The sequence below is a fragment of the Lampetra planeri genome, chromosome 51 (genome assembly GCF_965212315.1).
Source record: "Lampetra planeri chromosome 51, kcLamPlan1.2.h2, whole genome shotgun sequence".
Classification (NCBI taxonomy): Eukaryota; Metazoa; Chordata; class Hyperoartia; order Petromyzontiformes; family Petromyzontidae; genus Lampetra; species Lampetra planeri.
Genome location: NC_136157.1, coordinates 4,145,834 through 4,161,027, shown reverse-complemented (window position 1 = coordinate 4,161,027; position 15,194 = coordinate 4,145,834). Strand labels below are relative to the sequence as shown.

Genomic DNA, 15,194 nt, shown 5'->3' with positions numbered 1-15,194 from the left:
GTCTGAATATTGCCAGACTGTGTTTGAGCAGCAGAAGATGTGAGTGAGAAGGTTTCCAGAGATGTCAACTGTGTGGGGATTTTATTTTTTTAAAGCAGCACACTGGAGGCTTTTTTCAATGAAAAATCAAACTTAAATCGTTAACGAAACCTTGGTTCACATAAACGAACAAAAAAATATCCACTAGCGGAATTCAATAATATAATAAACTTCGACAGTGTAATTCCAGTTAAACTATAGATGCATAATACCAAAGCGACGCACATACTGAGACACCATAAATTACTTAATACAGAGAAGGTGAGATATGTTTTAATCAGTTGCGAACGTGAAATGGTTTGGTGAAAAACCACCCACTTGCACTGCCTGCATTATGCATTCAGTGTCGCCGTTGCAGATGGCCTGATTGATGTTTAAGGACATAGCTTGCTTGGAAGAAGCCTGCCTTCATGACAGCAGGTTGTGTATTCACACTCCTGACCGAGATAACAGACTGAGCCTCATTATACTGCTCATACCATGGCACACTGAGGCAGGCGTGTGTACTGAAATGAAAGCACAAGGCATGCATGCATACATGTACGTACATGTGTAATCACGTGCATGCACGCATGCATACGCACACACGTACATAAACATGGACACATGCTTGCATACGTGAACACGTAAACAAATATCCCACACGTGGTTATTACTGCGGGTGTATTAACCGTAAAAAATACTCGTCATTGGCTTAACAGCGGACAATAAAGAATCTTTGACGTCATTCGCAAGAATAGGCCATTATTTGCTAGCTTCATGGTTCAAATTTGCCAAGTAAAAAAAACAATAATTACCCGCAAATTAGTCAATTCAGATTGTGCATAGTAATCATCGCCCCTATAATTTAAACTGAGTCAGCGGAACAGGATCCCATGACCAATTCAGATATCGATAGCCACTGATGGTAGCCGTTGATGGGACTCAAACGCGGGTCTCTGCTCAGAGCGCATTGCATTGCTATCCACTGTGCCACGTCTCCCTTTTGAAGGCCGGCACAGTTTACACGAGGGGAGTGGGTGGCCATCACCACGCCCGACCACAAAGGCGAGGCTGAGTCGACCTATAGGAGGCCCAGGACCGGTTCAGATAATCGTAACTGGTGTTGGTCATGGGCGGGAATCGAACCCGGGGGCCAGGATTATAGTGTAGCACGTTCACCACTGCCAGGCACGCACCCACACACCCACGCCACATGAACACGAATATAAAACAACGATATTACATTTCGACCGAAGAAAGCACCAGTGAATTTTTAATATCTATTTAGAAGGGTCTTGAAATATTTGTCCAATTCCTTTTTCATTATTTCAGTTTCAAGCATAAATTAGACGTTCTAAGACAGTAAGGGTGCAGCCCTACATTGACTGGCTCCAGCCACTGCTGGCAGATGTTCCACTGCACAAACCATCTTGGAAGAGCTGGCAGTACCCACACTTTACCCCACCATCAGCCTCCTGCCGATCGACTAACTGTGGTGTGCTCATTTACGCCGCTGTGTTGACCGAGGCGGAGGAACTTTTAAGAAGTATAACCCGTAAAAACAAAGTTTTTCACTATAAATCCTTTATATGCGTGGTGGCTAGAGTCCTCTCGTCCTCTGGCTTGAGATGGCTGCCACCTATGGGTCAGATGATTGCATTGCACCATTAAGCAATTGGTAATTAAATATAATATTTTTGTCCTAAAAAGTATACAAATTTTCAAAAAAAGTTTCACGAACATTAATTGTCACGCACAACGAGTCTGTGTGGAAAATGTCAGCTCGATTGGATCACGGGAAGTGGGTTAAATAACGACCGAAAGATTTGCACGGTCATAAGCAAGCAAGCGAACTTAATATAAAGGATTTAAAAATGGCCGCTGATAGATCGAAGCGGCAATCTCTGGACTGCATGTCCAGTGCCCCAAACTTAACACGACAGCAGCATCCGTACAGGGATAACAAATGAGAGTGGACATGCATAGGCCAGAAAACTACTTGCCGCACTGCTCGCAACACCCATTTATTTGCCCAGCGGCGTGGCTTATCACCCGTGCGACGATGTCATTTTCATGTTATCCACCAACAACCGTGTCCATGGATTGCATGCATAAGCCGAGATGCACCAAAGCAAGGCAATTGCATTTTTGTCTCATTTGGACTTCGAAAGCACTTTACGTGTTGTTACGAACCGGTGTGACACAAACGATTGACTGCTTTCATTTAAACCGACTTAATAAACTGACCTCCCATTCCATATCTCAACGTAACAGTATAAAATTTAAATGAAGTCTCCTATAATTGTGCGAAATAATAGCATTTGTTCAAAGAAAAAAAACTCTGGTTGGTTTTTGACCTTCTCGGGTCTCACTCTTGATAAACACATTCTGCCGGTTTCCCAGATGGTATTGGTAAGTGCACTGCCCTCTAATTGATGGTGTCCGGGCATCTCTGGCATGAATTCCTCGTTATATATATATTAAAAAAGAAGCCCCTTCTGTTTCCCCGCATACAAATAAATGATGTTTTATTCCATCGACTCTTTGGTCTTCAAGGTTTAAGTTAACGAACTGTAAAATAAACGCATGATATGTTAACTGCATTAAAACTCATAAAAATATATACACATACCGTACATCAAACAGATACATTAATTCAAAACGAAGATATTAACAAACAATGGGTGCACTGCATAGCAATATAAGACAGAAATATGTTAAGTACAAACTTTTTTTTTAAGACGAGAGATCTCAGTAGCAGATCTAATCACACATTAAAAATGCACATTGATGGTCTGGTTTTGAAATGTAAAGCAGATTTGGTATTGTTCTACATACGAGAAGAACATTCTTCTAGGTTCTTTCGGTAAAGTCACGTAGAAGGGAAATAATAAAATAATAATAATAAAACATAATAAAATAAATATAATAAAACAAAATAATAAAATAATAGATTATTGTTTTTTTTATTTTATTTTTTTCCTTCTACGTGACTTTACCGAAAGAACCAAGAAGATGAATCCCTGCAGTCATGAAAGCTTTAAATCGAAATTTGAGCGGAGCATTGTTCTTGAAAGAGGAACGTCCTTATTGGGAAACTATTTTATGGCTCTCCAATGTATTTTCTGCTTGTGCCGCGTGTTATTGGGCATGTCCAATGTTTTTTTGCTGTCAGCTTCTTCAGATAAACACGTTGGCGAGCTGTACAGCACACACGTGAAACCCTACACTTATTATTTCAGGAGCTTAGCACAGGAGCTACGTCTTAGATTTTCAAGGTTACTCTTTGGTTCTTTCTTTAAGGCCTCGAAACAGAGGCATTGGGTCTCTGTGTTTCTATGTTGTGTGTCTGTGTTGTCTCTCTTTGCTTGTGTGTCTGTCTGTGTGTCTCCGTGTCTGTGTTTTGTCTCTCTCACAAATTTAGTTCTACCTGATGACGGTTGCTTGTGTTGCATTCGAAGCGTCGTACTCTATTATTTACTTTATTTTCTTTCTACGTGACTTTACCGAAAGAACCAAAGAGTAATTCCTGCAGTCACGAAAGCTTCAAATCAAGTTTATTATCAAGGTTGGCTTTCAAAGTTTACAGACTCTAAGAGACAAAGCTTAGCCCGATACATATATATTCTATGTATATGTATGTAAATTTCGATTTAAAGCTTTCGTGACTGCAGGGATTCATCTTCTTGGTTCTTTCGGTAAAGTCACGTAGAAGGGAAGTAATAAAATAATAAAAATAAAACATAATAAAATTCTTCTCACGAAGTTTCGGCCACAACGCAAGTAGCCGTCCTCAGGTGAAAACCAGGTCTGTCGAGGCGACAGCGTCTGAATGAAAAAAAACCTGGTTTTCACCTGAGGATGGCTACTTGCGTTGTGGCCGAAACGTCGTGAGAATAATTTTATTATGTTTCATTTTTATTATTTTATTATTTCCCTTCTACGTGACTTTACCGAAAGAACCAAGAAGATATATGTATGTAAGTTGAACTTTTTTCGCACCGTACGTAGCCGACCGTGCTAATCGTAGAGAGCGGTAGCAATGAATGTGCGCATGAATCAATCACCAAACGAGTGTGAGGCGATGAACGTCGCAAGCTTGTGAGGCTGCGATGCGAGCTGGCGCCATCACTCCATTGCTCGCCGACCGGCAGGCGAAACGACCGGGTCGTTGCGCAGTGACGTTAGGTGCGGCACCTTTGCCCCAATTCACAGGGCCATCGTCAAGATCTTCGGACAGGAGAAGAGGAGCATCATCTATTCCCGGTCCACGATGCCCGGATCGGGATCGTACGCCGGCCACTGGCTTGGTGACAATGGGGCCAACTGGAATGACATCAAGTGGGCCATCCCCGGCATGCTCGAGTTCAACCTCTTCGGTTTCCCCTACGTAAGTGACCTCATTGCTTGGTTCATGTCGCTAAGTGTCATCAAACGACCGTGATTCTTGTTGTTGTTGTTGTTGTTCACTATTGAAACTCCACGTGAGCCCGGTATAAAACGTCGACCGCGCAATAGAGGGGGAACAGGGACTCTGCGAACATCATCGGCCGTGATTCAAAACGAATGCGACCAAGCCACATCAAACAGAGCTGCTTTTTTGCGTTGTATGGGGTCCACATAGGGTGCCGCGGTGACGTGATGTTAACTACCTCGCCTGGTATACAGGAGGTCTTGGAATCGTTCCCGACCTTGACGCCTTGTTTATTTTTTGTTTGCATGTTCTCCTCATGGTCGCATGGATTTTTGCTCTATTTTTTTCCCCTCCACATTTGAATCGACATGCATTTAGAGTATTTGGCTGGTTTAAATTACCCCTTGATAAGCCACTTCGTTGAGCTATCATTTGTGGCCAAGTCACTTCTGAAAAAGAGCTATACAGTTCAGTGGGCCTTATCTGCTAAAATAAAATCAAATGCTGCATAGTTTTAAATACTTTAAAAATATTGTATCTACATATTCAGCGTTCTTGCCAAAGAACAAAAACGGTCAACGCATCGCTCGCTGTCAGATGCGCTTCTGCGGCCATCTGGAACGCTCTTCTTTCCAATATTAGGAAGCCACTGGAGCTATGCACTTCTACATCTAAATTGAAAACTAATTTCTTCAGAATTGCTTTTTGTGTTTCGTTTGTTGTCCTTCTCCCGCACCTCCGATGAGCACGGTTGGCTACGTACGGTACGAAATAAGTTCAACATACGAGGACATCTGATAAGCCAGCAGCATGTTTGCGCAACAAGCCTGGTTCTGATGCTCTAACCCAGAAGATTGCAACACATCTGGCGTTTGCTTGCTTAAATAAATGCTGCTTGCTGGCATTGGTCTGGAAACTCAGTAGACTAATAGATAAAAAATATATTTTTATGTATGTGTGGTCACATAGAATGGAGTTCTGCTTACACATAATACAGTTTTTTTGGGTTACATCGAGTAATGATATCAATGTGTCGTTAATCCCGCCACCACTCGACACAGCCAATTAGTCATGTTTACAGTAGTAAACATGTCGTAAACATTAACAATCGTAAACATGTTGTGGCTTTGCTCTCCAACACACCGGTGTGCTGTACTAGTAACGAATTGGCATGTTTAGTTTACGTGACAAACCTTACTAATTGGCTGTGTCGCGTGGTGGCGGGTTTAACGACACATTTATATATTTACGCGATCTAACCCCAAAAAACCTGTATTACACTGGTCAACACACTTTTTCTGGCATAAGGTATTCCAAAGGTTTGAAGGTAATTTTGGGGTGCTGATTCCAAATCTGGCATCAGTTTTTGTTTATCATATCAGGTTTTTGAGATATCAAATATTGCATTTTCAATAAAAACTGCTGAAGAAAAATATTAAATAAATGTGGATATCTACATACAATGATATCCTAAAAATACAGCACCATATTTTAACACTAAAGCAGTCACTGACTCGCAACTACTTGCAATCATAAGTGACAGAGTTAATTTCGGGTAAAATCAATGACAATGGGGTATGCCGATAGCATAGAAATTAGATATGATAGAGAAAATTTGAGATCAGATTTGGAATCAGCACCCTGAAATTAGTCTAAAACAGCTGCAAAAGTCCAGGCCAGAAAGATGTTTTTTTTTGTTGACCAGTGTTATCGATGATATTGGTCGCGAAAGCCTACGTGTTAAACTGCTTATACATGCTGCTGCCTGTGTTTCCACGGTTGTGATTATTAGCTCTCTAATGTGCGATTGGATTCTACAGCATGTCTTTCGTAACGATATCCGACGTTTAGCTCCACGCGGTGAGAGCTTCTTCAGGAACTCAATTCAGCTGCTGAAGAAACGCCCAGCACGTTGAGCGAAACGCTTCGGGATGAAAGCCTCCCCGTGACGTTTCCATTTTCTCGTGGTCTTTCTGAATCAAAGGCCACCTTCGACTCGGACAGATGGCAAAAAGAGCTCTGTTAATGGATGCAAGCGTATTACAGAGAGAGTTTTGGCAGGGAAACTCAGAGTAAGGATGCAACAACTGTCTCTTGTGTCTTGGGATACTTTCCAGGCCTCTAATCAAACCCATCATTATGTCTCTGCCAGTTGAGCCATGCAAGTAGTCTGAACATATGATGCATTTTTTTGGCCACAAGGAGAACACTCACAAGTTGGCTGGGACAAAATAAGATGGACATATTTCTCAGAAAATGACAATGACATATTTGTGTCCCTTGGCTGATAAGGAAATAGCTCTTGTTGAAGCTTTCATCATCATCAACCCCAGCTATGATCTATATATATGCTGTGGGGTGAAGGTCTCCCTACCCCACTGCTACTCTTAATAGGTCCAAGCCCAGCTTGTATCAGTTCCCTGATGTGTTCCTTTTTTTTGGTTGACGCTGAGTGGAATCGAAGCGTGCACCTCCCCACGCCTCTTGCATTCCTTTCATCTTTTGTCTCATTTTATTTTTCAGTGCACCATGTTGCTGATATATGGCATAGCAGGTGATGTGCAGTGATTGAACAATTTCTCTTTCAGGCGAGTTGGTATGTTGAATGCCATTATCAAATTCAGTTTTCAAAAAGCACCTACATCCTGCTTGATTTCCTCTTCATTTCATCATTTTGATCCCAAGCCGTATTCAATTATTACCCCATATAGGCACTACACACATAATCCGCTCTGTTTTCCACTTGTGTCTCTTTATCAAATATCTGTATCAAGATTACTTTTCAGGGAGGTTCCTACCTTCTGACGTTTGGCCAATTCCTTTTTGTTGAGGAGTTTTGCCTGTGAGAGGAAACTGGCATAATTGGAGGAAACCCGAGTACTGAAATAAATACGGAAAAGTCCACACAGATGGGTCAGGAAACCCCTTTGCTCTACCGCGATCTAAAAGCTACACTGTAGCTCAATAGATGGGATTCTTGCATCCACAGCATAACCTCCATGTGGTGCACAAACCCTTACTCCATTGCATCATTCATTGCCTGCTATAAAGAATGCATTTCAGCCAGCCTCGGTGTGTTTATGGCTTCATAGTTTATGCTTGGGAAAACATATACAGGCGCTTAGTAGATAAATGATTCCGCATAAATAAACCTGCAGCATGTGTTCCAACTAATTCGCACATCCATCGACACGCTAATCTGTATGGGGGGGAAAAAAACGCTAGCCAGGAAACGCTGCTTGCACCGTTGCATAACTAACTATACGACCTCAAATATTCTTAACCAAGTGATTGCATCATTGACGAGTTCAATACAATAATTAAATCATTAGTACACTGGTGTTTGCACCATTTATAAAACACAAGGTGACCACGTATGTGCTTTTTTCACGGACAAATATTATCTGCGGTAGTTTGACAGTAGGCATGCAATGCTGCTTTTTGGCCTTTGCAAGTAATATTTTTTACGTGACACAGGTCTGCATGTATTTATTCAAATTTCCCTAACTTCAAAATGCACGTAAACAAAATGACATGGCTCTATCTGGCAGCCCAACATCTCTCTCGCTCGCTCGCTCTCTCTCTCTCACGCCTCTGCCCCTTTTCGATCGTGTGCTCGGTGAGGATGTTATGACGCTTGTATTCCCCTTCTATTTTTCAATCAGCACATGCAACCCTCGGTCGAACGTGAGCCGCAGTCCAGCAGATGTACTCGCGTCCCCCCCACACCCCCGCCGTTAAGTCAGCGCACGGAGATGGGATCCCGTTTGGCAGCCCGCCTGGGAAAGTGTGTCTAACTTGATATTGGACATCTCAGACAGCCCAGTGAAAGGATCCAATATTCACCCCCCCCCGTCCCCCCGGCATATTGTGCATGCTGGAAATATTGAGCTCGCCGCCCTCAAGGGTGAGCCATCTAAAGTTTGGCACCGAGAAGCCTCCATTCCTGTGGCACGGGCGGCATGGCACCTGCAGTAGGCCAGCGCTGTCATCTCCAGTGATGAATGTGACGGCGATTCCCCCGTTAGTTTTGCCATCTGCTTGCCGAAATTAAAACGTTGGCAGCGCGCGTATTAGGGGTTCTGGTGATAGGAGGATAATATTTGGGGATTCGACGAGAGGGAGCTCATTTTACGTGATTTGATGGGAAAGTGCAGGCCAGCAATTCCTAGCTCACACCACTGCTGGTAAAAGGGCATCCCACCAGAGGGAGCTCTCGATATCTCTTTCGAGTATTTGGCCTACTCTTCCACTTTTGCCAGACGTCTTGGAAGAGGTGGGAGTACCCACGCCTTACCCCACTACACGCAGCCCGTTGATCGACTAACTGCAGTGAATCCATTGACATTGCTGGGTGGGAGAAGATTTGGTGGATTCAAGAAACGTTCCAATTTTTTCAACCGCTGCGCTTGGAGAACGAACTGCTGACATCTGGATTGCAACTGTGACGCCACTGCAGCTACAGATTAACACAACTGCAGATAGTAATATCGATTTAAAGCTTTCGTAACTGCAGGGATTCATATTCTTGGTTTTTTCGGTAAAGTCACGTAGAAGGGAAATAATAAAATAAAATGTATTGCCGTTGTTTTCACACCTGATGATGATTGCTTGTGTTGCAATCGAAACGTCGTGAGAATTGTATTGTTTTATTTTTATTATTTTATTATTTCCCTTCTACGTGACTTTACCGAAAGAACCAAGAATATGTAGATAGTATGTCAATATATACTTTTGTCCCCTTGTTTAGTATATTCAAATTTGATGTTGAATTTTAATGTGATGGCGCTTTGAGTGGCAGATTGATGCCAGAAAGGCGCCACGTATGTAAACAGAAATAAAAGTAACTTGACTATCCCAAAGGGATTTGGCTAGCCATCAAACAATGACAGTCACCGCATCGCATGCTTTCAGGTGCGCTTCTGCTGTCGTCTGGAATGCTCTTCCGTCCGATATTAGGAAGCCACTGGATCTATGCACTTTTAAATCTAAATTCAAAACTCATTTTTTTCGAACTGCTTTTTGTCTTTGGTTTGTTGTCCTTCCCCGGCACCACAGATTAACACGGTTGGCTACGTACGCTGCGAAACAAGTTCAACAAACACGCATACGTATAAAGGCACGCAAAACAGTTGTCCTCCGTTCAGACTCACAAAGTGAATAAACCAATGCTGTTAGCGATCACCTATTGAGGCCAGTACTGCACACAAAGGAGTGATGTGGCCAGCATCACACGCAGCCACCTTCGTTCCCCATGTGTTGACATTCACACATTCTAGCAGGCACATATTTGAGGCTAGATCAAACCTAGGCGACTTCTAGTGCAGGCTACAAATACCACTTTTTAACGAATTTTGTGCTTGGCTTTGGAGAACAAAATTCAAGCTAACTCACAGGGACTGATAGCGACAGTGTCGGAACCACTGTGCCATCACTCTGAAAACGTACATAACCGTTCGTGCAAACGTACAGACACAAGCAGGTACAGGAATTTACGACTGACACATATGGAATGACACAACAACAACAACAATAACCGCCATTCGCCACTAATTGGCAGCGACGTCGCCGTGGCACTTGTGCCAGGCTATGTGCACGTTGAGACCACGTGAAGTGTCGAATGCCAGCTGACAGGAGGTCATGGGGCAGACCCATGTGACATGGGTCGACTGACTAAGATGACTGGCCGATGCAACACCTGTACACCCTACTGTGCTCACAATGTCACTCACACACACATACACCCTCACAGATGCCCCACATTATGTAACCGTTGTCGAGAAAAGTTTTGTGGATTAAAAAAAACATTTGCTGATAATGTTGAGCTTAGCTGGGAATTCTGGACAAAACCCAAAAACTTGTAAAAAAAAAGTATTAGGGTTTGCTCAATTGGAGATAACAAATAAATAAAGCACGCACATCCTGTGTCCTTTGTGGCTCTCCCCAGGCAGACGTGCAGTGGGACAGATTAAGAAAGGGACACACGCAACTATTGTAGCCTTATCCACACACGGCCGTTGCCATGTGCAGAAAATCTATCGGCACTTTTACGCATACAGGGACTCCTCTACTTACGAACGAGTTAGGTTCCAGAGGTCTGTTCGTAAATCGATTTGTTCGTAAGTCCAACTTTACTCCCGTCGATTCCAAACACGTTGTACGGCGTGTATACTAAACACAGGGAATGGCTTTAAAAGTTGTATAATCTCCTGTAGATGTAGATGCCGCTGGTTCTTCACGTTCTGCAGATGTAGATGCGCTAGTTCTTCACGTTCTGCAGATGTAGATGCCACTGGTTCTTCACGTTCTGCAGATGTAGATGCCACTGGTTTTTCATGTTCTGCAAATGTAGATGCCACTGGTTTTTAAAGTTCTGCAGATGTAGATGCCACTGGTTCTTCACGTTCTGCAGATGTAGATGCCACTGGTTCTTCACGTTCTGCAGATGTAGATGCCACCACCGCCATCTATTACTTACGACTCTAGGTCCGAACAGGCAACTGGACATACGGACAGGTTTGTTCGTACGTCTGAAAGTTTGTTAGTAGAATGGTCGTGAGTAGAGGAGTCCCTGTACGATGAACTCGGGTTGCCATGATTATCATGACAGCATCCAATGTCACGATTTGACGATTATCGCGATATTAGTTTCCCCATTACTTTGTAATTGTATTCTTATTGTGTCGATTTTTGCACTTTCAGTATTTCTAATGAGAATAAAAATGACTTAAAAGTTTTTCGCCTGCAGTTCATGCAAAATAAGCCTGCAAAACATGGCCTCACCATTACAGTCTATAAAGCTTATTGCAGTACGCACATGCTGTATAACATTACACGCATGATAATTAAATAATTCAATAAACTAGAAAAATAATGACTAATATATTCTTTGGGTCTTTCGGTAAAGTCACGTAGATAGGTTCAATGAAAATAAAAAAAACTACGACGTTTCGATCGCAACACAAGCGTTCATCATCAGGAAGAGGGCTGGGGGTGGGTTCCCACCACATTCTTTGGATAGCCAAATTCATGGCTCTCTTATCCCCTCTATACCATCCTACAAAAATACATTTATTTCACCCATGACTAATGTAAGAGATTCTTACAACATTTTTCATATATGATATATATATATTTTTCGATAACATTGAAAATTGTAAAACATTTTAAAGTTAAAAACTTTTATAATTTTACAATTTTAACAAATTTTAGAACATAAAATTTAGAGCAACAATTGGCCATCTTACCTTCCAGAGTTTTTGTTGTATTGCTCGAAGGTGAAATGAGGTACTTAGGGTTTGTCTTGATCCCCGACAGGCATGCCGAAATATGCCTTGTAGGCCTCACACATCTTAGCAGATGCTTCCACAGAGTACTTTTTTCGCTCTTGTCTTGATAAATTGGCCGCAGACATCGCAAAATGCATATTCCGGATGCTTGCAGCCTCTTGATGCCCTCTCAGAAAAATGCAGATATGTATCCACTTCGGCAGCTGGAACTAACCTGAACTGGTGGGCTTATATTACTGGAAAGTTCTAGAATGTTCTAGAAGTTACTCCAAGTTTACTCAGCACTGAATATATCTGGAATGTTCTGGAAAATAGGTAAATTTCAAAATATCACTGTCCTATTCACAGAAGCAAAGTTTTTGGGGAATAATATTCATTTTCTGTACTTTTGAGGCATAAGCAATAAGGAAATAACACGTACTACCCAGGAACAAAAAAAGATTGTTACACAGTGTAATCTGTGCTCTCTCTCTGGGTTATTGCTTTGCATTCATATTTGTAAGAGCCAATGTTCTACCCTCTACTGACGGACCCTTCAAATGAGACTCTGTTTTCTTCGGTGCGAGAGGCTATTGTGTGACTGCATCAATGCTTAATTATGATTGCAGCTTATGGGCACATACAAATATGAAAGTAAACCTTACGCAAGCTCATGAATCTCTCTTGAGATATTGTCTTTCCATTACTGAGATCCCATCAGTAATGAGATTTTTCCTCTCCATTGTCCTTCGCAGAAAATCATTTGAAACTTATTGCGATGCCATCAAACACAATTATAAGAGTGCCCGCACTGATTGAAAATAAAACTCAACATATTTGGCAATAACACTGCGGCCTTGAAATGGAAAAAGTATATTACCAACAATGGCCCTTCTTCACAGCACATTAGTTATTAATGAAATTATAAAATAAACAGAATCTAGCATTAAAAAAGCTTTCGTGACTGCATGAATTACTATACTCATTGGTTCTTTCGATAAAGTCACGTATGTAGAAATAAAATATTTTTTTTAATAAATCACAAATGAAATAAAATTATAATAAATCACGACGTTTCGAATGCAACACAAGCGCTCATCATCAGGTGGAAATGCGGCAAAACACATAGCGAGGGAACACACAGAGGGACATCACACACAGAGCACACAGAGAATGGCATACTGCAAGGAGGCAAATACAGCAAGAAGATGGGAGACGCGAACTCAACAAACCTTAGAAACATAATGCGATGCAAACCAGTCGGCCAACAACAAAGTTCGACAATAACTTGGTTGACCACGTATTTCAAAAGACTGCTCAATCTTGTGTTAATCTTCTGGGCTGAGCATACCAACGTAAACAGAGGACAAGGACTCGTGAACAGACACGAGGTATAAGGTAGCAGAGATACATACACAGAGAAGACACACGGGGAAATGTGTTTTGGGCAGCACAGAAGGACAACCAGAGCAACACCACACCAAGAGTTTAGTGTCTAACTTTGTTGTTGGCTCATTGCGGTTGGCCCAGTGAACATTTTCGTGCTGCGCCCATGCAATCTTAAGCCAATTTAGGGGCACCGCAATATAACCTTGTCCTGTGAGGGTTGGCCAATCTCCTGGCACCGGGAAACCGTGGCACTCTCCCTCTAGGGGCCCTTCGGATTAAAAGCCGATGTGCCAGGCAACGCCCCATCAGGACACTACGTGGTTGCGCTGTGTGTGGGTGTGCGCTTAGTGTGGGGGTCTGGAGGGGATTGCGGCGTTTGCGGAGTTGCTTCGTGGTCGTGGCACCACAGTATGCACGTATGTATGTGTGTGTGTATGTATGTTGAACTTCCTTCACACCGTACATAGGCCAACTGTGCTAATCGGAGGTGAGGCGGAAAAGCAGAAGAACATGACCAAAATGCTCTTCCCATCCCAGAACTCAGGAGCACTGAGTTCGGACTTTTTGTAACCCGCTTCCCCCCTTCACTTATTCCAGTTCACGCCTTTTACATGAGCTTTTGTCAAATTACAAATAAATAAACAACCATGACCGAAATGCATTTCATTGCCCGAGCCTAGAATTCACCACAGTGCCCCCTCCATACGTGTCCTCTGATGCCTTACAGGGGTGCCCGATTATGCCTCTCGCGTTACAAGGGCCACATCAAAGCCCATTTTAGAGAGCGCAACGGCATTGCCGTTCGGTTCCCGAATTTGTATGATTGCTTCCGCGGGAGGCAAAGGAGGCAATGTAGACAAGGCGACTCGCCCATTCCTCTTTGCTGCGCAGCTGAGGGCGAGGCAATGTTTTTTTTTCTGATGAAAGGACGGAGGAGGACAAAATGTGATCCCGAGAGGACGTCACGCCGACGAGCGGAAGAATTGTGGGTTAAATGGTTTGCGTGGCAAACTGGCTGGTCGCCCAGATTCCCGGCGTGATAACCTTGCCGGGCGTTTGATAAACCACGCACAAAAAAAGCCAGTACCGTCTGAAATGTATAATGCAAATTAACCTCTTCCACTGCAGACAATCGCTTTATTTATTTACAGGCGCGTGTGCGTACGTGTGTGCGTCCGTACGGGTGTATGTTTTTAATCTATATTTTAAAACCGCCGTCAGCGTGGAAGGTGCCTTTGAACTCCTCAGGCGATGGCAATTTACAAACCCCTCCCCACACGATCACGGCTCGATAACGTCCCTCGGGAATGGATCGTCGGTTGTAACCGCTTGCGACAAACACACACCGCAGGAAAAACAAGTGCACTGGCAAACAGCTGGTTGTAGCAGCTGTTGCTGTGTTTCACTTCTTGTAGGTCAAAGGATTGCTGTCCTCCGCAGGCACAATTCACTCAACACCGTCTATTGCATTGCAAAATCCCAAGCGTCCCAAATGTGACGTGTGAAATTTGATCATAATTCACGGGAGATATGCCCCTGAGTTTCCGAACGCAATGAATGTTCTTGGTGCGGTTACATCTACGTTTAAACGGACGGCGGTTTGGTAATCAATCTGTGCGTTACTTTATTACAAGGAAGCCCATTTACACCATTTATAAAGAATGGAACCTAAGTTTGACAGGCATAAAGGAGTTATGTACTTGACATATATGGGTAATAAAATAAATCGACGTTGGTCCGCCTCTCGCATTAAAATAATGTTCTTATCCATTAACCGGCGTTCCTTTTGGGCGAATATTATTCGGCAGCATTTGTCCATGCGAGCAAACTTTTGACCTTCTAGGCCTAATCAGCAGTCAAGCCATTTAAAATAAATATAGCTAGGCTGCCAGATATTTTTGGTATGGGTACTCCAAATTCAAATAAAAAAAACAATATTCAATACAGGGAGTCTAACACGGTGCAAAAAAAATTGTGGAACGTACACAAAACATTATTATTGGTCGCCAGTTACAAACCAACGTCCCGCTTTACTTTGCTCACAGAGAGGAACATGATTTATCACACAGTATCCTGCAGTGTGTTCTGCCATGCTGAAGGAG

The 15,194-nt window shown here is 42.8% G+C and overlaps 1 protein-coding gene across 4 annotated transcripts in view; it reads left to right on the top strand.

The window, feature by feature from the left end:
* The window catches only part of LOC144734529 (sucrase-isomaltase, intestinal-like), a 332,315-nt gene that overhangs the window by 206,503 nt on the left and 110,618 nt on the right, over nucleotides 1–15,194 (top strand). For all 4 annotated transcript variants that reach the window (XM_078616769.1, XM_078616770.1, XM_078616768.1 and 1 more), the window contains one exon: nucleotides 4,237–4,411. In XM_078616769.1, coding sequence (XP_078472895.1) covers nucleotides 4,237–4,411 — 175 coding nt within the window. The remainder of the gene's footprint in view (nucleotides 1–4,236; nucleotides 4,412–15,194) is intronic.